Source organism: Hordeum vulgare, chromosome 1H (genome assembly GCF_904849725.1).
Source record: "Hordeum vulgare subsp. vulgare chromosome 1H, MorexV3_pseudomolecules_assembly, whole genome shotgun sequence".
Classification (NCBI taxonomy): domain Eukaryota; kingdom Viridiplantae; phylum Streptophyta; class Magnoliopsida; order Poales; family Poaceae; genus Hordeum; species Hordeum vulgare.
The window spans coordinates 59,550,867-59,574,297 of record NC_058518.1 but is presented as its reverse complement, the minus strand read 5'-3'; the positions used below and the strand labels follow the sequence as shown (position 1 = coordinate 59,574,297).

At 45.6% G+C, this 23,431-nt stretch overlaps 3 protein-coding genes and 1 pseudogene across 23 annotated transcripts; all 4 read left to right on the top strand.

Annotated features, from left to right (window-relative positions):
* The first annotated feature begins 3,547 nt into the window (after positions 1–3,547).
* Positions 3,548–10,079, top strand: LOC123423984 (phosphoenolpyruvate carboxylase, housekeeping isozyme-like). 21 transcript variants are annotated; one of them, XM_045107941.1, is made up of 12 exons: positions 3,787–4,053; positions 4,151–4,409; positions 4,530–4,707; positions 4,944–5,066; positions 5,292–5,361; positions 5,654–5,866; positions 6,062–6,309; positions 7,049–7,305; positions 7,556–7,617; positions 7,980–8,651; positions 8,808–9,002; positions 9,513–10,079. In XM_045107941.1, the coding sequence occupies exons 11-12, from the start codon at positions 8,850–8,852 to the stop codon at positions 10,041–10,043; spliced, it is 684 nt and encodes a 227-aa protein (XP_044963876.1). In that variant the 5' UTR covers positions 3,787–4,053; positions 4,151–4,409; positions 4,530–4,707; positions 4,944–5,066; positions 5,292–5,361; positions 5,654–5,866; positions 6,062–6,309; positions 7,049–7,305; positions 7,556–7,617; positions 7,980–8,651; positions 8,808–8,849; the 3' UTR covers positions 10,044–10,079. The 21 variants fall into 21 exon arrangements, 18 of the variants coding, with proteins under 18 accessions (XP_044963877.1, XP_044963876.1, XP_044963874.1 ...); XM_045107942.1 differs by having other exon boundaries at positions 3,548–4,053; positions 4,136–4,409; positions 5,292–5,384; positions 7,980–9,002; XR_006621662.1 differs by having other exon boundaries at positions 3,786–4,053; positions 7,980–9,002; positions 9,577–9,665.
* Positions 10,080–12,377: 2,298 nt separating this feature from the next.
* LOC123423968 (U-box domain-containing protein 11-like) lies at positions 12,378–13,887 on the top strand. Its single transcript, XM_045107923.1, has 3 exons — positions 12,378–12,554; positions 13,092–13,421; positions 13,527–13,887. Exons 1-3 carry the CDS (start codon positions 12,393–12,395, stop codon positions 13,710–13,712), a joined length of 678 nt encoding a protein of 225 aa, XP_044963858.1. The 5' UTR covers positions 12,378–12,392; the 3' UTR covers positions 13,713–13,887.
* Positions 13,888–13,934: 47 nt separating this feature from the next.
* LOC123396604 lies at positions 13,935–15,853 on the top strand (annotated as a pseudogene).
* A 1,372-nt stretch (positions 15,854–17,225) lies between these two features.
* On the top strand, positions 17,226–22,251 carry LOC123423952 (chromatin structure-remodeling complex protein BSH). Its single transcript, XM_045107922.1, has 11 exons — positions 17,226–17,413; positions 17,524–17,612; positions 17,700–17,794; positions 17,964–18,035; positions 18,118–18,165; positions 18,274–18,357; positions 20,323–20,361; positions 20,523–20,602; positions 20,759–20,821; positions 20,919–21,019; positions 21,908–22,251. Exons 1-10 carry the CDS (start codon positions 17,361–17,363, stop codon positions 21,010–21,012), a joined length of 717 nt encoding a protein of 238 aa, XP_044963857.1. The 5' UTR covers positions 17,226–17,360; the 3' UTR covers positions 21,013–21,019; positions 21,908–22,251.
* Positions 22,252–23,431: the final 1,180 nt, after the last annotated feature.

Genomic DNA, 23,431 nt, shown 5'->3' with positions numbered 1-23,431 from the left:
ATAACTCGGTGATGTGAAGCAATGAATGAAACGAGAATGATTTTAGAGAAGGTATGCACAATTTTATGGCATGCTAGCAACTCCTCCGATCCCCTCAAAACAACATGTGCAGACTTCAGTAGTGTAGTAGTGCCGATTGCGTTTGTTCCTAGAAGGCAAATCAATCCAATTTCAGAAAGCATACATGCGTTCAAGATCATCACAGTTTGTGCCATACTAATTGACCTTAGAAACCTCATTATTCCAAAATAGATCACCAAAATTTACTATGTACAACCATTCACCAAAACAGTTCAAGGTTAGGTTACTACTTGTAAGGAAATAACAAACAAGCCGAAGTTTCAGAAATAACCCCATAGGAATCAATAACTATCATACTAAAAGTACAATGAACATGCACCTTCTCGAAGTTTTGTGCGGCCTTTCTTCGCCTATGAAAAATGAGCCTTCACTTCTACAAGTTTGTCAATCTCCTCGCGGCGTTGGTCAGAATACCTCACTTGTTCTTTAATCTTAGGCCTGGAAAAAGACGATATCCACTGTAATAGTAACTAATATTGTTTACTCTTTTCTAAACGACGTATACTACTCATATTAATAGTAATTTGGTATTCACGTTACATGATAAGACACTTGCTAAAACATTTGAAATATTGCGCAGATATCATGAAAAGTATCCATATTCTCGTTTGAGGCTGTTGGTAGTAGCACTTATGGCCTGTTCTCCATTTTTATTTCTTGGTGAAATCCACCCTTTTGCCTCTCGATGAAGCTAACTCGGGAAGTTGATGTCCAGCAGACTCATAGCAACAACAACATATGCACTGTCACATAAAAACTAATTGAATCTCCATGACTCATAGATAAGTTTCCTACAGTAACTATTTTATCTCTCAAACTGAACCACAGAGCAAAAAATACAAAATGCAGTGACTTATCAAGATAAAGATAAAATTGTGTTCTTGACAAAAAATGAACCATGGAATTCCCATACCCGCGCAGCTTGGTAGTGCGCTAGCAAGATGGACGATGCTACCGTCGATATTGATAGCCATCTGCCCAATCACCACGAAGAAAAATATTCATTGCATCTTGTTCTCCTCTTACTCCACAATCTACATTTCACCTATCAAATTCAGCAAGCATGAGTTTTATGTTATGAACACTATATATTGGGAAAAAAAGATTGTGGTCACACATACGAAGGAGTTCTTTGTAGAACCGGGACCTGTTATATGGTACTCCTAGTAACTTCAAGATTCGTGCAAACATTTAGGGGGGTGTACAGAAGCAAAACTCTTTAAACCAAATTACTAACAGGGTCAATGTTCTGACCATGATATAGTTACGATGCCCTTCCTAGGGAAAACATAACAGCCCTATGCTTGCACATGCCTTGTTTTGTAAAATATGTAAGATGCTCCCAGAATTAATAAACAGAGTGAAGAAAATAATCTTGGACTCTGCGCATAAAAGCAGATTCCGAAACCAACGTAATAAATATCACTGGATGGAGAAATGAATCCTGAAAACTAATCCACACAGACTGAAATATAAATATCACTGACTTAAAATTGCCGACGTATTCCTGAACCAACATGCTACTCTTCCCGTATATCCTATTCCTACCCATGTGAGCCTAAGGTGCCAAGAAAAAGGAGAAACCCAAAAACTGCATAGTTGAATAATTCAGTGCATATATTTTGTAGGCTGCATATACATGGGATTTATATATGCTTAATAAATATATCGTCCTTCCCCACTGAAATAGTTGGCTAAGCTATGCTATGGTCCTCAAACAAACCTTCCCAACTCTTCACTAACCGCAACACCTTCCTAAGGGACCCGATGCACTAATTCACCACTCTGCACCTCCCAAGCGACCCTCGGGCATACCCTGGTAGGATTTCGCCGGTGTGGCAACAAGTTGCATGTGGGGGGCAACAGAAGCAAGGAGCATGGTGTACAAGGAATACAAGGAACATGATGATCTACATGGACTCACCATGGCTGCCGTGGATGTCGACAGTGGGCTGCCACCCGTGTCCGTGTGGATCTGTTGAAGCCCGAGAAAAGGAGAGTGGGGAGGGTTGATGGATTGATTGATACGGTGGCCATGAGCGAGGGGCGACGGCTCAGCGATGGATGAGACATATCAGCGAAGACCAGCAGGAGGCGATTGTGCAGAGAAGGGATGGTTTCATGGCCTCTACCTCGGCCCTTCCCACCTCGTCCCCGATCTTGATCCCGCCATGGTGCCGTGGTGGGATGGGGCAGTAACACGACGAAGCGGAGGGAAAGGGATATAGCGCGATCATGGAGGGGAGGCGGCACGACGACGGATAAGGAGACGAGAAGATGGGATTTAGGTGTCCCTCCTTCGTTGAAGTCGTTCTCGATCTCCACGCCGGAGCTGATGAGTCAGATGGTTTACGTGTTGTCTCCGCCCCGTCCTGTAGGCCACCGTCTTGGAGCAGAGGAGAGGCCCGATGCTCGCGTGAGAGGAGGGAGACGGGTGGTTCAGGTCGGCGAGAAAAAGATCTGGAGATGGAGACGGCCAGGTAGGGAGGAAGTGGAGAACGTGGGAGCATCTGGATAGCAGGATATGGTTTTTTTTTGCGTTTTTTCTCTACCGTGGAGCGTGGGAACTTTTTTCCTCCGACTTTTTTTTATCTCACGAGATAGGTGGAGTAGAGATCGCACGAGGTGGGGTGTCGAGCCTGGTTGAACCATCACGACGGCAGATCCCCCTTTAATAGTAGAGATCAAAGCTTATATTTCTATGTTATTGCGGCACTTATATAGTCCTACCATTGGGCACAGGCGTGAGACCAATACCTCCAACTCGGAGTGATCACTGCCGCCGCGAGGTACTATTTTCTTCAACTTAGATGCTGCAGTTTTTTCGGATTTAAATAGATCAGGTGTCGGGGTCGTTGCCAGGGACCATGAGGGACATTGTGTGGCTGCATGTAGTGAACCAATTTTTGGTATTCTTGAGCCTGAGATGGTAGAAGCAATTGCTATGCGAAGAGCAGTTTATTTGACGCGTGATGAACATTTCTCCGATGTTATTTTCGCCTCGGATTGCTTGCCACTGGTGCAATGGCTGAATTCTTCTGTCCATGATCGATCTTCTATTGGTTCGGTTGTGGCTGATATCAAGTATGCGACAAGCGTCTTCGTTCCGGTGATCTTCAAACATGTTCGTCGGCATTTGAATGTAGCGGCACATTTGTTAGCTAAGTCATGTATGAACTTTGTTAGTCTAAGGGTTTTTCATTCTCTTCCGGATTGTATCCGGAAGACTCTTTGTAATATTGTCTAAGTAATCAATAAAGTGCCGACATTCTTAAAAAAAAGGCATTAGGCTACAGGCCGACCTCAATGAAGATAACTGTTGAATGAATCCGTACTATAAAAAGCACGAAAGAGCAGATCCAACTCACCATCTTAGCCATCGAATCACTTAATCAACGGACTGATTTCCCTATTAACGAAATCCTCGTCACTAACGAAAAGTCCCTCGTCGCTAACGAAAAAAAATGGCCACGATCGGCCGCGAACTGCTCCCGCAAGCCCCCTCTGGCCCGCTCGCCCCCGCCCCGCTCGTCTCGCTCGTCCCGCGCACGGCCGCCGCCGCTCCGCTCGCCCCGCTCGCTGACGCCCCCCTTTGTCGATGCCCCGCCCCGCTAGCCCCGCGCATGGCCGCCGCCGATCCGCTCGCCCCGTGCATGGCCGTCGTCGCTCCGCTCGCCCCGCGCCGCACGCGCCCCGGGCCCGCCGGAGCCCCGCCGCCAACCCCTCCACCTCCCTACCACGCCGCCACCATCGTTCGCCATCGCAGTCCGCCACCGGACGTCGCCGGCGCATCTCCTCGACTGTGCTTCCATCCCTCACCCACCTCACCATGCATCTTCTGGACTCCGGAGGATCCCACGGGAGGTTGCCCGTGGCTGTGCCGACGAGGAGCGTCGGATGCGATGGACATCCATGATGGGGATGGCGTCGCGAGGGCTGCGTCTAGTGGTGGACTCCCACATCACGCCCTAGGTAATTCTTTGTCCTGTAGACTCAAGAAATTGTCATATTAAACAGAGTGTACAAGAGAATCCTTGGTAATTCTGATGTGAAGATGATCGAACTACAGGTTAGATTCTCCGCGAGAGTGAGATTTCACTCTGCAGCTTGACGAGCCAACCACTCTGGTTTGGTCAAGCCATAGTAGACTGCTTTACCTCCAGGCCACATGAGAAAATTCCAGCTCATGGGAGATCAACCAACGACACAAGACCCTTGCAAGCGCCGGCGCCCGCCCAGCAGCTGGTTGCCATGATTTGCCGTCTCACTTGGATTGGCTTCTCAATGAATCCCCACGGCAGGAGTATGCGAGCTTACAGGCTTGAGTGGTACCTTATCGCCTGTATCCTGGCCTATCTTGGGCACGTGATTCTTTTTTCCAGATGGAACTTTCCCTGCAGGTTTGTTCTTGACATCTCTAACTGCGGGTATGTCTGATGGTATAGCAGGCTCAGCAGCAGCAGCAGAGATATCAAGCCGCATTTTCTTGGATAATTCCATGACAACTTTCATCTCTGCAACGCAAAATGAGCAGGGGCAGACTAATTAGCCTTATTTATCTTCAATAGATGCATGCATATGCAAGATCAAGAACCGATATGTTCAGAAGACCCTTGAAATCAACAGGTATAAACATTAAGCCATACATAATCATGAGAAATTTGTAAACCAAAACACAGAGCACGATTTAAGTGGCTTTCCAGAAAGAAGTAAACATAGTCATATTCATGCTGCGTGTGTCAACGCCATGGAAAAGGTGCCTTCTCCGGCACTTCTCTCTCCCTCTCTCTCTCTCTGGTTTTTGATTTGGACTTTTCGAGTTGGTGCTTTGTTCCTGAAGCTCCCTCTCTTCTCTATTGCAGGGGAACATCTCTCTGTTCATGAAGCATCGCCAACGCTAGCCCTTGTTGGCTTATTGCCCATGGCGACCGAGCAGGCGGGAGAAGGTTTTATGTCCCGATGACGACTAGGGCGCTTGTGATGCTGTAAGTCCCAATGCAAGGCATGTCCACTTTTATCCATATAAACTTTGGAATGGCCATCTATTGTAAGAATTTGCCTTATACTGGTTTCAATGATCTTACATGAGCGAATTGTTCTTTATAATCCCCATATGATGATGCTACAAGTTCATCGGTTCTATTTGAATTTATTTTCTAATCTTGTAGCTATCACTAAGATTTGCTTGCTTGCGTTTTTTGAACCATCAGCAGGTTGGCGTGACTGATGATGTATAGCCATTCCTGGGATCTGGAAGATTTGGTACTCATTGGCCGAGTAGTAGGTCTCTTCATGCAAGTTTTGTAATTTTCTATTCCCATTTTTGATGGAGCAAGTGAAACATATTTCTTCATATTACCCATAGTCACTATATTTTCTTATCAGGCTTCACGAAAAACTCAGATGATACATATAAACTCCAGTGGATATAAATGTCGTTTGTTATTCTCTAAATCGAATTAAGCGGGAACTAATTACAGTTTGTTATTCTATAAATGTCGTTTGTTTTTCTATAGCCATCACCAATACTAAATTCTGTTTTCTAATGAAAGATCCTGGAATTGTTATGCAGAATAGGCAAACTGTTCTCTTTTCTGCCACACAGACTCAGGACGTTAGGGGATCTATTATTCAGCCTATTCAAATTTCCCCCCAATTTTTTCGGCGGCAATGCTTATGTCGTGTCATCCCACATGTTGTAGATTTTACAAATTTTACGTTTGGGAAAAAGGAAGAAAGACAACGAAAACTTGTTTATATTGGAGTAGATGACTCTGAGTTAAAGGTATGGAACTGCTTCACCCTGCTGTTCAACTTTCTTTTAAAGATTTTTTGGTTTATTTGGTAGTATGAAAAATAACTGTGATGCTCTTGCAGCCTACCGCTGTAGCGCTGCAACAGCGCTCTTCTTAATTTCACTTATTTGTCCGATATTAAACCTGTTAAGCTCATGGATGTGACAATATCTTTGCTGTTATAGAAGGTGGGTGGACTCTCAAAAGGCCATCTGAGGTTTCTGCAGCTGACGGTGCCGGGCTTCCCATTGCTGCAGGCACAACACTATAGGCATTGGGGTCCATTGGTGCCAAGTTTGCCGGCATCGGCAAGCCATTAAAGAAAAATTGACAGGAAATCAGGGAGGCAGATAAAGTGAAAGCCGTGATCAAGAGGAAGTCAATCTGAAGCAGAACTGGAATTGGGGAAGTAATCTTGCGCTCTCCCAGCCAGGTGATTCACTCGTTCCATCATATGCTTCTAACCATTCCGTTGGCTGCAATTTGTTTTGATCTCCACAAATGCACGCTTTCACCGTTCTATGGTTGAGAGATTGTAGGCATTCTGTAGCCAGTGGGCTGGGTTTCAGATTGCTGGGGCTTTTCTTCTTTGCCGTAGAACAGATAAGATCCTCCTCCATGGCTATCGCTGTTGTTGGATGCCACACATCAACAACCACTTGACGTTTACAAGCATGTGCTCTTATTTTTTTCTATTGTGTTGTCACTATTGTCATGATGATCATTGCGTCCTCTTGTTTACTTGTGCAACATACCGACTTGGTCTCTGGAACAATTACTGCCTAATGCTCGACAACTGAAAGTAAGTGTGAAGTGGAATCTAGAACAGTGTGTTCTTGATCGACCCTTACTTTTTTTATATGAATATGCTAAGTCAGAGTTAGAAAATTTTAATAATAAGAAGTACTCCCTTTGTCCCTCTGATGCATATACCAACTTCCTACTAGATAAGCGACAATTAATATGGATCGGAGTGGTAAAAGAGTCCACGACAAATCAAGGAAAATTATGGAGAATTATGAAAATCAAATGAAGGAATCGGGGCAGTACTCCTGTCTTGACGTAATATTGGGTGTTCGTTTTTTAGGGAAGTTTAGTTTTTTCTCTCCTCTCATGATGTGTAGTTTCACTTTTCCTCTTTGAGAATTGATGATCACCTCATATATTTTCAGACATGGAAAATTATGGAGACATGTCTCTGACGAACATGGGAGCTGAAGATACATATGCCATAGGCCATGTCAAGCACCAGCTTTATCTTCCGGGGTGATTTGTTACTTTTCCTGGTCGTGTTCCTAGACGGGACTAGGATTTTCGTTTGCATCGGTGCCTAATCAGTCGCCGGGTGCCAGCTATATTCTAAAGTGAGTGATGGTATTTTTCCAGTGTTCAAGTACCTGCAACATTGGAAGCAGGGACTCCTATACATGTAAGCGCCTGCAACCTGATGTCCCCAACACGGTTGTGCCCTCTCGTGGCTCGTGGGTTTGGACATCCGTTTCAGCGTCCTTACTTTACTCCATTGTATTTCTTCATCTAATATAAGGAGGCATGGAAAGTCGCCCAGTTTATGCGCGGAAGTATTACTGGATTGTCATCGCGTTTCTTGAATGTTGTCATGTAGTAAAATTGAGTTATGGTCATATCGATTTTTCTAATGGATTCCTGTATTTTGCCAGGGGCTTGCTACAGTCTTGCTTTCAGTTCTGACAGTCGTTGTTTCTCGTCGGGTCGAAATGAGGTATGAGTCGATGCTTAATTTTTGTTATGTGTCTTACTTAACACTACTGTTATTTCTAGCAGAAGGGTCAGCTGGGACATGGGGACACTCTTGTGTAACCCGCCGACTGTTTTTTTCTTCTAAACTATCAAACTAAGAAAATCATTTGCACTGTCCTCCATTTTAATTTTCTATGGTATTGCCGTATTCCTTAATCCATGAATATATGAGCATACAAAACTTATATTATTCAGGACGATGGGTGTAGCTTTGGCAGTTCTATGGGAATTGGACCATATGGGAAGCTGATTTTGCATCTACGTCCTAACTCTGCTCTTATTGTTTTGTTTCCCTGACTCGATGTTGTTCTATATTTGGTGCAGAAACTAAGGTGTTACGTCTCACCTCTCCAGTGACCACTCTCGCGCCTCCTCTCCTCCTACATATTACTTTTGCGCTTCCCCACCAACGGACCTTTCGCCATGCCCGCGTCCGTCATGCCCACGATGCAGCCATGGTGGTATGACCGGCCGTAGCCCAATGTCACGGTGGGGAGGTCGGGGTCGTCCAAGCTTCGACAGAAGTTGATGAGGAAGAGGAGAGGTATGCGAGTTGCAATGGTGGAGGGCTGGAGCCTGGAGGCAGTGTCGGGAGGTCGAGGATGAGAAATATGCGCTCCGTAGTGTGTGAGTGCAGCATGCTCGCCGGGATGCCACACAGATGGGCGCCATCAGGATCCATGGCTGGGTCAATTTGGAGGTCAACTCCAGCAGGGCCACTGCCGTGATGTGCCTCATCATGCTGGTGATCTCAAGTGTGTTTTTGGTCTGAGATATAAGTTTTGTGTTTGGTGAGTCACTTTTGTAGGTGCATGAGGGACATCGGTGCGACGCGCTGCGGCATGGTTGCGGGAGGAGCTGCGGTGCAAGACATGGATTTGTGAGCCCTCCTGTGAAAGAAGGCGACGGGCGAGATGAACACAAGCGGCCCCCGACGGCGTACATGGGCTCAAGCCAGCACGGGTTCACGGCGGAGCAGCTGCCTCACAATTCGATGTGCTCTTTTTATTCCTTTTCAGATCCATTTTCCCACATAGCTCTCAATAAGAACTAGGGATCAGGAAATTGATCGCTTCGAAGTAATGAGCATATGTATTCTTTCTTATGCATGAAGGTATATATGAAGCATGTTGTTGTTGTCAATTCTTGCAGCACAGGGGATTTTTGGTGATCAAGCGGTCAACCCATCAGCCAATGCCCTCATATTCTTCATTGGGTGTGCTTACACCTTTTTTTTGTAAGATGGCACATGGTAGCGCTGCTATAGTATATCAAGAGAAGATTTACAAAATCTGCAGGTGTATAATTACACTTGATCTATGCATCTTTGTCCAAATTGGAATAAATGTGAGTTTGTGACCATCACACTTGGCATCTTTTCTTCCGTATTTTTTGTTTTGCTAGGTCAAGTAGTTGTTGTGAAAGGACTTTGGGTATGGTGTGGTTCACTGGGGTAATTAGCGGTATAGCACCTCATGCTGACATGGATTTGACAAGTTATGTATTTTCAGCTTGTTAGTCAGGATTAAGTGGAATACATCATAATATTTCTCTCCATGAACTGTCAGGGACATATCACCACGTCCACTTAATCCAGTTTATGCATGTCCAGTTCCTTAGATTTTCTACATGTGTCCGGATTTACCATATATTATTTGACTGAAAAAATTGCATTGTTAATGGCTTGAGAGAACAAGTGAATATGTTGGTTGTATCCCTCTTAATTTGTTAACAATCTGTTCAAGGAGTCACTACTCCATCATCACATAAGACACATATGCTAATGTAAAAAAATCATCTATACTTGTGATCTCTTTTAGTCATGCTGAACTTGAGATAGTCAATTCTTGGAACAAGCTTGTGCAGCGCGAATGTCATGTGAAGACGCTACTGAGAGTTGTGCCGTTGTTTGAAAAACTAGCAAACCTGGAAGCTGCACCAGCAGCTCTCGCACGACGTTTCTCCGTTGAGTGGTACAGAAACAACATCAATGGTAAACAAGAAGTAATGATTGGTTATTCAGATTCTGGGAAGGATGCTGGCCGTTTCTCTGCTGGCTGGCAACTGTACAAAGCTCAAGAGGAGCTTATTAAGGTTGCGAAGGTGTTTGGGGTTAAGTTGACTATGTTCCACGAACGAGGAGGAACTGTTGGAAGAGGCGGGGGTCCTACTCATCTTGCTATATTGTCACAACCTCCAGAGACAATCCATGGATCACTTCGGGTAACTGTTCAAGGTGAAGTCATGGAGCAGTCCTTTGGGGAGGAGCATTTGTGCTTCAGAACTAATAAAACGTTAAGTGTTGCTTGTTGGGTCACTGCAACTTTGCACCATGTTCAGTATTATATATTATATTGTGCACAGTGCCAGAGACATATATGTTACTAATATGCATGTATTTATGGCATTGTATGATTTTGTTTACTTCCTATTTGCAGAATAAGGAATTGTTTAACACTCAAAATTCTTATTTGAATTTTGAGTGTGTGTGAAAAAATGTAAAGTAACTTATAAGCTTAGATGTATTTAGAAACTCTAAATTTTAGTCATTGTTGTTAGTTGCGCACAATTTATAATTTATATTTTTTTTAGGGTTTGTTCGGTTAATCCCACCAAGGAGGGGATTGAAGGGGATTTGAGAGGATTGGAGGGGATTGAGGTGGAATTTGACTTGTAGGGGATTTAATCCCTTCCAATTTCCTCCAAACCCCTTCAATTCTAAAAGAACCGAACAAGGCCTTAAGAATATCTCCCAATTATTTCACACATGCTTGTGTACCTTTTTATAGTTTTTAGTGCTCAAACGCACATTCACAGAGAAAATAAAGTCCCTATGAATCGATCTGCATGGCTAGATCAGGTAGTTATAATTCATGTTGGAAGTGCAACTGGTTGAGTGGCGACACCATTGACTGCTTTGCATGCAGTTTGCTAGGTGTTTTTTTAGCGTAAGAACTTCCATACATTGAGACACACATTTAAGCTATCAGTGTTGCCAAGATCGGTTAGTTGTCACTACTTTATACATTGCCTTGGATTTTCATAAAAAAGTAAATGGTACGTATAAGCTAGAAAGAGATTTGATCGCCTCAGATATCCTGTAATTCCATGTGATGAGAAATAAGTCATTCATCTGTTTGACAAGCAATTTTCTCTTTACTGTACCATATTGTTTGTTATTTTTTTAGTTGTCATTTGGGTTAATAAGAGCAGGAAGGAGCTTGATGATACCGTCCGACGGCATCGTGACCTTGACTAATATCTTTTTCCTGATTTTGAGACTAATATTTCTATCAGCTTGACTATATCACTTTGTTGCATCTCGGTTTATAGCGGGAGAGACCTGTTTAAGGACCTAACTAGCACAACAGTACATGACATTCAATTCACATTGGTAGGTCAATGGTGGTATGCTCAAACTTTCTATGAGAAGGAAGCGAACTACCTACAGAATGATGCAAAAAATCATAATACTTGTGTGCACGCTTGCCGCTTGTAGAATGATGATGATTTCAGTAAATTTAGCTTTCATAGATGAAAAATTCAAATTATGAAGTATGCAAATTAATTTTTCAAAATAATTATTTTTAGATGAGCACTGTTGTGGTTAATATGATATCAATTTTTTTGTATTATGTTATGTTTGATTAGTATATATTGGCATACACGTGCGTGTACTAGTCTGTACTATTAAAAGCACGAGAGGGCAGATCCAACTACAGATCTGGACCGTCTGATATATTATCAAGGGTTAAAAACGTCATTAACGAAACTAATCTTTCGTTAACGAAACCGATCACTCTAATTCGATCGCTCACGAAACCCACCCCCACGTGCATGTTCTGGAACCGCCCGCTCTGCCCCGCCCCCGCTCGCCTCGCGCACCCGGCGCTGCCGCCCGCTCGCCTCGCGCACCCGCTCGGCCCCGCCCCCGCTCGGCTCGCGCACACGGCGCCGCCGCCCGTTCGGCCCCGCCCCCGCTCGCCTCGCGCACACGGCGCCGCCGCCCGTTCGGCCCCGCCCCCGCTCGCCTCGCGCACCCGGCGCCGCCGCCCGCTCGGCCCCGCCCCCGCTCGGCCCCGCCCCCGCTCGCCTCGCGCACACGGCGCCGCTGCCCGTTTGGCCCCGCCCCCGCTCGCGTCGCGCACCCGCGGGCGCCGGCCGGGGACGAGGGCCTCCTCGTGGAGGCCGCCTACGGGGTCAAGCTCGTCGCCGACGCCCGCGTCGCCGACCTCGAAGGCGAGGCCTTCGACCTCATCGCACTGCCGGGGCGTCCACCACTCCCCTCTCCGACCACAATCAAGGCTTCGACCAAATCAGCCTTTTTCTTTTCCCTGAATCAATCAACAACCGCCTACTCTGCCTGCCTAACTGTTCCATTGGCGTTCGCGCTCGCTGCAACCCCAAAGATGTTGACACACATGGCCTGATCATTTGGTATTGCTGCTTAATTCGGTGTAGGGCAGGATGCCGGGATCAACTAATCTCAGAGACTGTAAAGTGCTCAAGAAGATGGTCAAGATGTATGCAGAGAAGGGGGAACTCTACGACGCCATTTGCGCTGCGCCCGCGGTGACATTGGCCCATTGGGGCATGCTCAAAGGTTTAAAGGTGAATAATTCGTCAGCGTTTTATGATCAATTGACTGTCGTGAGGGTGGTCTTGGTGGAAAGATGAATTGTATTCACAAATTGCTGTCGTGCTTTGTTACCTCAGGCGACTTGCTACCCGTCATTCATGGAGAAGTTCACTTCTGAAGTGATCCCTGTGAACTCCGGGGTGGTGGTGGATAGAAATGTGGTGACGAGCCAGGGTCCAGGAACAGCAATCGAGTTTGCTCTTGCTTTGGTGGAGCAGCTATATGACAAAGAGAAGATGGAGGAGGTTGCTGGACCTTTGGTGAGCTATAAACTGCAGCACCCTATATCTGCTTCTTTTTGCTGTGTTAATAACATGGCAATTCCTATATATGATTATGTGCCATAAATGATATTTGTTCACATTAGTAATACCTGCAAATTGTTAATTTATACCTATGGTGATTTCACGTGAACCAATTATCTGAATGGGTTATTGCCTCACCTTACAACTTACAAATAGTGCACACTGGAATTATGTTTAGGTCTACAGGGCTGGTAGTATGATCTAATGTGTTAACAGAGGCACCCTTTCATCTACTATCCTTAAAAGACTAAAACCATCTATTGACCTCTGTTAATAAGATCCTACAATTTATTTGTATTCTGGAATTGAATTTATTGGGTTCAAATTTCATCAATCTCAGTGACTCAAACTTGCATTATCTGGTGTTTTGTTTTCATTTAGTATCATTCCCTATGTCTATCTTGAATTCTTTGCTTAAGAGAAGCTGGTAGCTTATAAACTTGTAATCCAACTTACTAAGGAATCGTATCTGTTTGATCAAAACCCATGTAGGGAACTCCGTGCCCTTTATACTTTGAATTCTGCGGAGATGGTTCTCATTTGACCCCAAAAAGAGAATGGAGTGATGTAAGAGTTGTGAGAAAATTGCGAGGGTTGCGTCAGCAAGAGAAGTTTGCCGCACGTAGTCATTTCAGAGGGCTGCGTGATAGTCAGCAAGCGGGCGGGCGCAGGCCTACTCCCCTATTCATGCTTGCAATGGATAACCTGAGGGATAGGAAGCTTGCAGAGCAGCGTACCAGGGATTCTGATATTTCAGAATATCTTACCTGTCCACTGTGTGGCCAAGTTATGATTGACCCGGTGACAATTGCCGCGGGGAAGGTAATTATCTTAGTGCTCACTAAAATTTTTAGCTGCATACAATATATAAAACTCTTGATTTTAAGTATAGTGAACTAATGATGGGTATGTTTGAATTTGTTTTAGACGTTTGACCAACAGTTCCTCAAGGATTGGTTTGAGAAGAAGGGACTTGTCTGTCCTCTGACCGGCGAGCCTGTATCAGGTGCTATTGTCCGGAACGAGCGGATTAGAGGCTACTTGAAGGAGTGGGAAGACTCTAAGGCGGAGCTGATCGCCAAGGTTCAGTCTCGTATCTCATATAAGCCCTAATTAAGTCTCCTTGTTCTTGTTTAACGCTGATGTGATTAGTGATGTTTCACTGACCTGGAGGTGTGTTATTACATATCAAGCAATTAATCTATTACCTAAAGACATTTCCGTTGCCTCGGTATCATTCCCTATGTCTATCTTGAATTCTTTGCTTAAGAGAAATTCCTTGAGATTAGTTTCTTTTTTGTTCACTCCAGTTTTTATTTGTTCTATAGTTCACACATGGTCCCTACAATGTAACTTATTGAATAACAAAGTTTTGCCTTCTATTCATTGGATGATGTTCCTATAGTCAGGGAAAAACATCTACCCCGCGCATCCATCCCCGCTGCCGCCGGCCCCTGCGCCCGCCCCGCGCATCCATCCCGGCCGCCGCCGGCCCCTGCGCTCGCCCCGCGCATCCATCCCCGCCGCCGCCGGCCCCTGCGCCCGCCCCGCGCATCCATCCCGGCCGCCGCCGGCCCCTGCGCTCGCCCCGCGCATCCATCCCCGCCGCCGCCGGCCCCTGCGCCCGCCCCGCGCATCCATCCCCGCCGCCGCCGGCCCCTGCGCCCGCCCCGCGCATCCATCCCCGCCGCCGCCGGCCCCTGCGCCCGCCCCGCGCATCCATCCCCGCTGTCGTCGGCGGATTGGCAAGCGGGGTGAACTGAGTCCGGCTCTAGGTGAAAGTAGGCGAGGCGGAGGTGCAGGGCCTAGCCGACCGGGGCCGAAGGAGGCGAGACGGAGGTGCGGGGAGCCGGCCAAGGAATAAGCAGGCGACGCAAGGCGGAGGTGCAACGAGCCGGCAGGCAGCTTGGACGTGCCCGACGGAGCCATGCCAGCTTGGAGCTTGGGCAACGCAGGTGCTGCTCCGGCTCGACGCGCCGGAGATATGCCGCCTCGCGCGGCTCAACCACGCGTTCCGCGGCGCCGCGAGGGGCAGACTTCGTGTGGGAGGCCAAGCTGTCGGAGAACTACCGCCACCTCATCGGTACGTAGAGGGCGGGGGCGAGGAGGGCAGGCGCCGGCGCCACCGGGCCGGCACCAAGGAGATCTACGCGAGGCTCTCCAGGCCTGTCTCTTTCGACGACGGCACCAAGGTCAGATATTCTTCTACATAAATATAGGTCCCTTTCCATGTGCTTGTCTATGAATTTTTTTGGCAACGCAAACAAGACCCCTCATGAGCTTGTCTATATGATTTTGGCCAATTAGTTTTGTGCTTGAATCATTGTTATTTACCGAGTCTGATGTCTTAATCCACATATCTGTTTATCCTAGCCAAATATTGACATCTGAGTCGTTTCAGAGTTAATTAGTGCAACAATACGTCACAAATTGGAGCCTGAATGCCTGATTTAATTATTCTCTGAAATTTGAAACAATTTCAGCACCGAAAACTATCTTGGTTCCCTTTTTTATCTTCAGGGGCTAGGACTATTTTTAGTGCTAAATGGCTTATATTTTGTGTGCTTTGTAATTGCAGGAATTTTGGCTAGAGAAGAGCAAAGGTAGGGTTTGTATGGCGCTATCCTCCAAAGCTCTGGTCATAACTGCCATCGATGACAGGAGATATTGGACGCACATGCCGACCACAGAATGAAGGTAAAAACTCGATCTCGCACTTACAGTTTGTGCCAGAAAGATGTGATGTTTGGGTTGCGGAGCCATGCCAGCTTGGAGCTTGGGCAACGGAGGCGGGCGTATCGCAGTGGCTCGAGGCGGACTCAGAGCAAGGCGGGGTGCAGCGAAAGCGAAGGCAAGACATGCAGAGCCAGCATGGCGTCTCGGGGTGTGCGAGGCGAGTCAGCAGCGGCAAACCCGACGGACTCGGAGCAAGGCGGCGGTCATATACACCGAGTTGTGGCCGGCTTGGCGAAGCGATGGATGGGTGTGCGCCTTGGGTGCGAGGATGGATGGATGCATGACCTTTTTCTCTGCTCCTCCTTCTCTTTTTCTCTAAAAACTCCAAACGGTGGCCGGCCCGGACAGTAGCATTGGCAGTGATCTAGATATTACCATGGTTCCTATCTGTTTCTGGATGGTTGTCGTGGACGGATGCTGATCGTTTGATATTAGCAATTCTCGTATTATTTCTAATGAACTTGAAGGGTATGTCCCATCTCCAGTGCCGATTATAATACGCACAATTATTGCTTCAATTGCACGCAAGTTAAATTAAGCAGGTTGGTATTCCTGATGGTCCAAGTGTTTGAGATGGCTCTGCCGCCCCACTGCCACTACCACCATTCTCCCTGGTTCACATCCCCTGTTGATTCATGGAATGGCGCCATGCTTCCTATCCTGCAGCTACAGCAACTTCAGCTTCAGCAACAACTCCAGGACATGCGACACTCTCTGCCGATGAGACTGCTGTTACACTGTGAACAGGAGCTGTAACAACATCCATCAAGTCTACACCATTGGCATCAGCTTCCTGCTCCACAGAAAGCTTGCAAGGAGAGAGCACCCCTAGTTCTTTAGGGGAAGATGATGTTCCACATATCTCAGGCTTGGCTAGAACTTTTGATGTCCCGCTAGAAGGTGAAGGGTTTTCTGCATCTTCAAGAGCCTTGTTTCCGGATTCATTACTCACTGATTTAAGTTCACATTCCAATGAATCAATCTCAAGCTCAGTCTTTTCAAGCTCCCTGGCTATGTTTTCTTTCAGTAGCAACAACTTACTACTATTGGTCAGTCTTCTCGAATCCCCAGAACAAGAATCTTCATGTTGCAGTAGTTCAGTAAGGACATTGCCAAGGGAGCCAATGCGATCACCGTCAAGTTGACCTAACTTAATGGGGATTTCATCGTTGTAAGCCTGGACCTCTGCCCCAGGGATATCTTTATTGGAGCCAATGCGATTACCGTCAACTTGACCTATTGTCACGGCATTCAACAGACGATATGTCTACCCTGTGGATACATGTGACACTCTAGATCTGACCGAGACACAGATAAGTTTAATCTGTTTGCTGATGGCCGTGACTTCAACGGCACTTTGATGAGCATAAAATACAATGATCCTCATTTCAAAAAACACTCGTAACAATCCTAAGATTGTGTTACATGTTAACAAAAAAGCTGCTGTTGAACATTCCGAGGAACTATGATTTATGTGTACAAGCAAGAAGCAACATGCATGTCACTAAATTTTCTCTGTTTTCCCCTTGTATGATAGAGTGCTCACTAGCCAAAGGTGTGGAAATAAATTATGTACTACCAGCTTAGTAATTTGTATTTTCTCTCAACATGTAACTTATATGGCTATGTGTTGTTCAAAACTAAGTATTCTACTATCTCATGATAATCTTTCGTGTGCTGCAAACATTTTTTCTAAGATTACACGTATTTCATGTTAATCTTTCGTGTGTTGTAAACCTTTTTTCTAAGATTATGCACGATTAGTAGTAATAAAGAAAAGATCGGAGCGAACCGATCACGACAATAACGAATGTTCGAAGGAACGAGCGAACGGTTGGTCGCGAAAAGCAAACGAAGAAAAACGGGCCGGCCCAGTCTCGCCCGAGTAGATCTCGCGCACATTAAAGTCCACGTTAGACTTGGGCTCTGAAATCCGAATTAGCCCCGTCCACGGCGGCGCAGGCAAAAGAGGACAGCCGAAACCCCCACCCGAACGGCGGCGACGGACGGACCGCCCGGACGGCGATGAAGACGGTGAGCCTCGGCGCCCCGCGCTCCTCCACTGTGAAGTTCCGCATGTACCTACTCTCTCTCTCTCTCTCTCTCTCTCTCTCTCTCTCTCTCTCTGAGGAACCTTGGATCTGTCGGGGGATGGGGGAGGAGCTAACCGCGCTGCTGTGCCGGGCAGGCCGACGAGGGACAACCTGGTGCCGATACGCGTCGACATCGAGGTGGACGGCCAGCGCTACAGGGACGCCTTCACCTGGAACCCCCGCGGTACGGTGCCGCCTCCCCTTCCGTCGCTTGTTCTTTTCGGTCAGGTTGGTCGGTTCTTGATGGTCCGGTCTTTCCTGCGCCGTGCAGATCCCGACTCGGAGGTCATCACCTTCGCCAAGAGGACGGCCAAGGAGCTCAAGCTTCCGGCCACCTTTGTCCCTCAGATGCTCCACTCCATCCAGGTACCTCCACCCTTCTTTCTCAGCTTGCTTCATCTTTGTGGTTCATTTTGCATAGCATGTAGGAGCAGAACATATTAGTTTGTATTGCTATCCTGCAATTGTACAGCTCTGTGGCTTACTACTGGTTGTGTGGATTATTTGTGTGTGTGTATGTGTTTGCGCCACAAAGGGGCAATTGGCAGAGTTCCGTTCCTACGAGGGGCAGGAGATGCAGGTCAAGGAGAAGATTATGCCCCTCAAGGTTAGTTTTTTTCTTTATAACTGCAGACATGTGGACTGTTTCGGTGCCATTTCGTTTGAATCGACATGAATGGTATGTGCAGATTGACCTCCGAGTGAACAATACGATAGTTAGAGATCAGTTCTTGTGGGTACGTATACGTTTGTCGATAATTATTTATGTAAACTGTTTCCTTTATCAGGCTGTTCGACAACATTACTATTTTTAACTCGGTTTCACATCAACTTTAATATACCAGGATATAGGCAACCTTGAAAGTGATCCTGAGGAATTTGCAAGGACGTTATGTGATGATTTGAACATTACAGATCCTGAAGTTGGGGTAACAATCCTTTAATTCTTGAGAGCTTTCTATGTTTTTAGTTGAAACACTTATTTTAATATGATCAAACAAAATAGGCAATTGATGCATCATGTTAAGGATGTCAGTTTTCTTTGTGGCCCAGGCGTTATATACACATTTAGGCTACTCCTAAATCCCTCGCCAAATATGGATCAACTGTCTTATTTCTTTTTAATAACCGAGCTACACAGAGATGCAACTGTAGTTTTGACTTCTCTTAATCTTCAGTTTCGTACCAGTAGTATTTGCATCAATAGACATATCATTAATTTATACCAGCATGCGCGCGATTCGTGTTCTACTAGTGTCCGCGCCACAGCCATTAGATCGTGCGTCGCTTCATCACTGTGTGTGGGTGAGCACCGACAAGTGGGGCAGGGGGAGGGACTGTGGGGCACCGATATAGTGCAACCTCGACCGTTTGTCTTCTTCAATCTCTCCCAAGAAATTTCTTCCACTTCCTCTTTTTTCTTCTCATCCTCTCCTTCCTCAGCTTTGGGGTTCATCTCCCATATTTTCTACTCATCAACGGGGTTGAGGAGGCAGGGGGGCAGGTGAGAGGGGCTGTGGCAGAGGGAGATCGACGGCATGGCCGTTACTCAGCCTTGGTGGAGATCGGTGGGGGTGGCATGGCGAGCTGGAACACACATGCACGACGAGACTGGCGTTTTGCAGGAAGAGTGTTTGTTTGATGCGCTGCATGGGAGCATCAATGCAGAGGGTGGTCCTCCAATGAGGCACTGCTCTGGAGGGGAAAATACAGAGTGCGCTGCAACAGTGGGAAAGTGCAGGAGTGTTTTTTTTTTGGAGCATGGTGAGATACTTTTCTTTGCGGTTTGTATCCCTGCTGATTTGCCTCAGATTTTTTCAAGAAACGCCAGTCTGTAGTAATTTTTTCGCCCAGATCTTTGGAGCTGCTTCTGTTAATAAGTAGTTGCCTCGAGTTCTCCTTGAAAACTGCATGCGATATCATGTTAGTGCCTGTTATCCTCTTCGTAGAAGGCAACCTCCTGGCCTTGTTTGGCAATTGAATCAACAGACTTGGTGCTTTGTGATGCGCTTTCCGTGTGCTTTGTGCACTCCACTTCTCTTGTTCTGTTCCCTTTTGTTGCTGCAGCACCTTGGATCTGCTACAGTGTTGTTTTCTTGTTGCCTCATTTTTTCATGTGGCGGCGTAGGGATACCTGCGAGGAAGGAGGGAAGGGGGGGGGGGGGTGGGGGCAGCAGGTTTCTTGCCCCTTTCTAGAGAGGGAGGAGGGACGACTCCCGAGCAAATAGGGGACCTGGTCACGTGGGGGTTGCCTTTTTTGGTTTGATTGTTTACAAAAGAAAGCCACCTGATCGCTATGTAGCAAACTTTTGCCACCTAACATTGTTGTAATTTATATGCATGGAACTTGAAATTTCCATTTAAACCTAAGAATACTAACAAATTGAGCTAGATTGATTGAAAACGCTGTGCCAACTTGCGTACAAGATTTTTAGATATTGATGTACACAGCCCGATTCTTCTAATCTGCGTTTGGAAGAATCTTGTAAACATTTCCTTTATAACCTTCATTATTTCTATTGGTTCTGAAGCTTTGTTGAATTTAATTTATCTGTCCTAAAGATTTGGATTTGCATGTCCTTTTCTAGGATTCGACAGCAGTTTGCACCACTATCAACTTCAATTGTAACCTTTATTAAGTAGTGTTATTCAATGCATGATACCTACTCCCTCTGTCCGGAATTACTTGTCACAAAAATGGATAGAAATGGATGTATCTCGAACTAAAATACATCTAGATACATCCATTCCTATGACAAGTATTTCTGGACGGAGGGATTATTTATTATTAAATGGTCATTTCTTATTGGTGTATCATTCTCTATGAATATATGGTGTGTAGTATTTCAGAAAAATTGTTTTGCACTGATAAAATCATGCTAATTGATGTGCAGCCTGCAATAGCTGTTTGCATCCGTGAGCAACTTTATGAGGTTAGATGTACTTCCCCTTCTATTTAGTCTTTACAATTTCATGAAATTCCTTTGTTGGTTCTTTTTTCAAATAAATACATGCAAAGTTTGGCTTTCACCGGTTATTGGATAAGGTCATTTTTTAGCCAACATAACTAAAATAGACGGCATGAACTTGGCAGATTGCTAGTCAGACTGTTTCTGCTATGAGAGAAGCTAAAATGTCGAAGAAAAGGCGAGCACCAGAATTTGCTTCTAATAGGTTCGTGCAAGTGTCTACTGATGTTAATTTTTTTTTTGAATCTTTAGTTTTTAGGGGAACTACAGGCGTGGCAAACCTTTTCAAATTATGCCACATCCCCTTTTTAGATGTTGTATTTGTTATTATTTTAAAAATGGTGTGCCCATGTTTTTGCAGTAAAGCCATGAACAACGCAGTGGACATGTTCAAGTATTTTGGGAGCAAAGGAAGCGTCATTCGGTAAGATCTGCTATAATAAAAAGCCTTTTATATAGTCCCGACGTGTACAGTTTGGTTTTGATCACACTGTCTTGTGCATTTCTGTTTTGTGTATCAGGAAAAGGAAGGAGTGGTACCTGTACGAGCCTGTTGTAGATGTCGTGCCTAAAGAGGAAGCTGCGGTTGTGGATGCAAAGGAGCAGCTTAAATAAACTCTAGGTAAGAGAAGTACGGCATACTGATCATTCATCATCATCAAACTCTGCTGTTTACTGTAGGGTAATTTCAGTTTGTTTTTGCCCAGAAGCTTTTATTTGTGTTATACCTTAAGTTGGCGCTCCGACAGGAAATGACTGTCCCTAATAATAGCATAAAGTGCCTAGCAAAATAAATCAGCCATTTTTTGGTTGTAGGATCATTGGTGCGTATTTTGAAAGATCAGTGCGTAATTATGCACCAATGCTTAGTAGGTGTTTATGTATTTAACTTGCACTCATTAGTATGTAGAGGAATGTTAATGTGCTGATGTTCCCTGAGAGGTCATGGCAAAACGAACGTTTTATTTTTATGGCAATTTATCTTGTGGTGAGGATGGCAAATTTTGGCCTCCTTTGGTTTACAGGAATTTTGTAGGAATTCTGAAGGATATAGTAATTTTGTACTGTGAAAAATTCCTTTGGAGCCCTTTGGTTTGCAGGAATGGATTCCTATCCTATGTAGGATAGGGATCAATCCTTCCCATTTGAAAGGAAAAATAACATTAGCCTAGACTCAATGGAAAAAATTCTTATCCTATGCATCAAATGACATATCTTTTCCCGCAGGTATTGATATGCATGTCATCTCACTTCCTATGAATTTTCTATTCCTATCCTACGAACCAAAGGAGGCCTAGCAAGCACGGCAAATCCTGGCAAAAAACTGAACTGGGGCAGATTTGTTATGCTTGTCAACTAAACTTGCCATCCTCGGCCAACATAATAAATCGTCTAATCACCTACAAAGAGATGCTTGCACTAGAGGAGATGCATATTGCTGTGTATAGTTGCTTCATGCTGCAGAAAAACCAGTTCCCTTCGGTTTCTGATCCCCAAGTGTTGTGTGCAGGCCTTGGCATGCGAGCCCTGAAGCGAGGACGGAAGAATTGCCGAGCAGCCGTGAAGAGCTTGCAGCTGCCAGCCTTCCCTTCCTGCCTGTCAAGTGTCAACGAGTTCTAGTATGTATGTAGGATCTCCGTCGTTGTGCACAGCTTGAGCAGCGCCAGTGCTGGAGGTAGAATATAGGTAAATACCCTGCTTTCCTAGACCCCGACACTGGGGATCATGTCATGTGCTGCTGATGTTTGACTGGAAACGAGACCGCATCCTGTCCGTTGGGGACATTCTGTTGTGCTAATAGTTTCAGCTGTCAATGTAACAATTAATAATTTCATACTAGTATTTCATGCGTCTGCTTGCTGGCTTCATGGATAACACTGGTAACTAGTAGCAGCGGCCAAATCGAGGCAGCGTGGCGGCGACGTGTTTGTTGGTCTGTTCGTCGTCAGCTCCGTCCAGCTCCACAGCGTCTAGACAGCGCTAATTTTGACCCGGACTAGTCCCCGTTTCCCACGTAACCGAAAGCGACGGCGGAGTTGCAGGAGCCAAACGTGACACATCCCGTTCACGTCTTCGAGGGAGGCATGCAAAGTTGGACAAGCTAACCCGGCGGACCGGGAGCACGTAGCGGCTGCCGCTGATGCGCTGGTTGAAACGTTTCTGTCTGGATGTATTTGTTGGTTGCCGGTTCCTGTGGGTAGCGTTTGGGAGGAGGAGAATACGGTGCCATGCTAGAATGGGCACTTCACGCCAGCGAGGTGCTTGTCTGTAAGCTGAGGCTTTGCTGGAAAGATGAATGCGAAGCGTATGAGAGCAGGGAGAAACGAAAAAGGGAATCGTATCAAAGACGTGTCCGGCGAGGGCAAGACGGAGTGTTGGCTGCCTCGTTGGATAATATGAGCGAGAAACAGATGGAGAAAGCACACACAAGAACTTACATGAGTGTGGCAGGAAAACAGGCTATCGCAGAAAACATACGAGTTATGTGAATAGTTTTGCTAAGTCACTGAGATTTTGTTATGCCTCAGTCAACACTATATTTCGTTGATCTTGCATGAAGACTCGTACAGAAAGACTTGGATAAGTCTCGGTCAATTAAGACCTGGGTACACCCTTATATGAATAATAACCTGTGGACTGAAAAAGAATGCCCCTGGACTAGTGAATGAATATAATATTAGACCAGCTCTTAGACCATACATTGAATTTTCTAGAGTTAAAGATATTAAAATCAACCATATCGATGCTCTGTTTGCGGGGATCCATATAAAAAATGTTAATACCATTTCTTGGAGCCAGAGAGCTTTTGCACAAAAACATCCTAAGATTTTTTCTCTTCATGAAAGTCTGTTGGCATGTCCTTGTATTTGTATTTGGTAGAAGGATATGTTGCCTATTGACTGAAAAAATCAGTTCAAACTAGACAGTGAATACGAAACTTCCATTGTGTAGTGCATTGGCATATGTTTGTATGTAATAGTATGGGATTTATAGTTCATCTTGGCCTTCATCTCTATGAGACTTCTTGCACCCT

Excerpts from the sequence above, each read along its gene's own strand:
- LOC123423984 (XM_045107942.1), top strand. The coding sequence starts at position 8,760 with ATGCATGAAGGTATATATGAAGCATGTTGTTGTTGTCAATTCTTGCAG. Across the intron at positions 9,003-9,512 it reads TTGTCCAAATTGGAATAAAT|CTTGTGCAGCGCGAATGTCA; the intron begins GTGAGTTTGTGA and ends TCTTGGAACAAG.
- LOC123423968 (XM_045107923.1), top strand. The coding sequence starts at position 12,393 with ATGGAGAAGTTCACTTCTGAAGTGATCCCTGTGAACTCCGGGGTGGTG. Across the intron at positions 12,555-13,091 it reads AGGAGGTTGCTGGACCTTTG|GGAACTCCGTGCCCTTTATA; the intron begins GTGAGCTATAAA and ends AAACCCATGTAG. Across the intron at positions 13,422-13,526 it reads TGACAATTGCCGCGGGGAAG|ACGTTTGACCAACAGTTCCT; the intron begins GTAATTATCTTA and ends AATTTGTTTTAG.
- LOC123423952 (XM_045107922.1), top strand. The coding sequence starts at position 17,361 with ATGAAGACGGTGAGCCTCGGCGCCCCGCGCTCCTCCACTGTGAAGTTC. Across the intron at positions 20,362-20,522 it reads TCCGTGAGCAACTTTATGAG|ATTGCTAGTCAGACTGTTTC; the intron begins GTTAGATGTACT and ends TGAACTTGGCAG. Across the intron at positions 20,603-20,758 it reads CCAGAATTTGCTTCTAATAG|TAAAGCCATGAACAACGCAG; the intron begins GTTCGTGCAAGT and ends ATGTTTTTGCAG.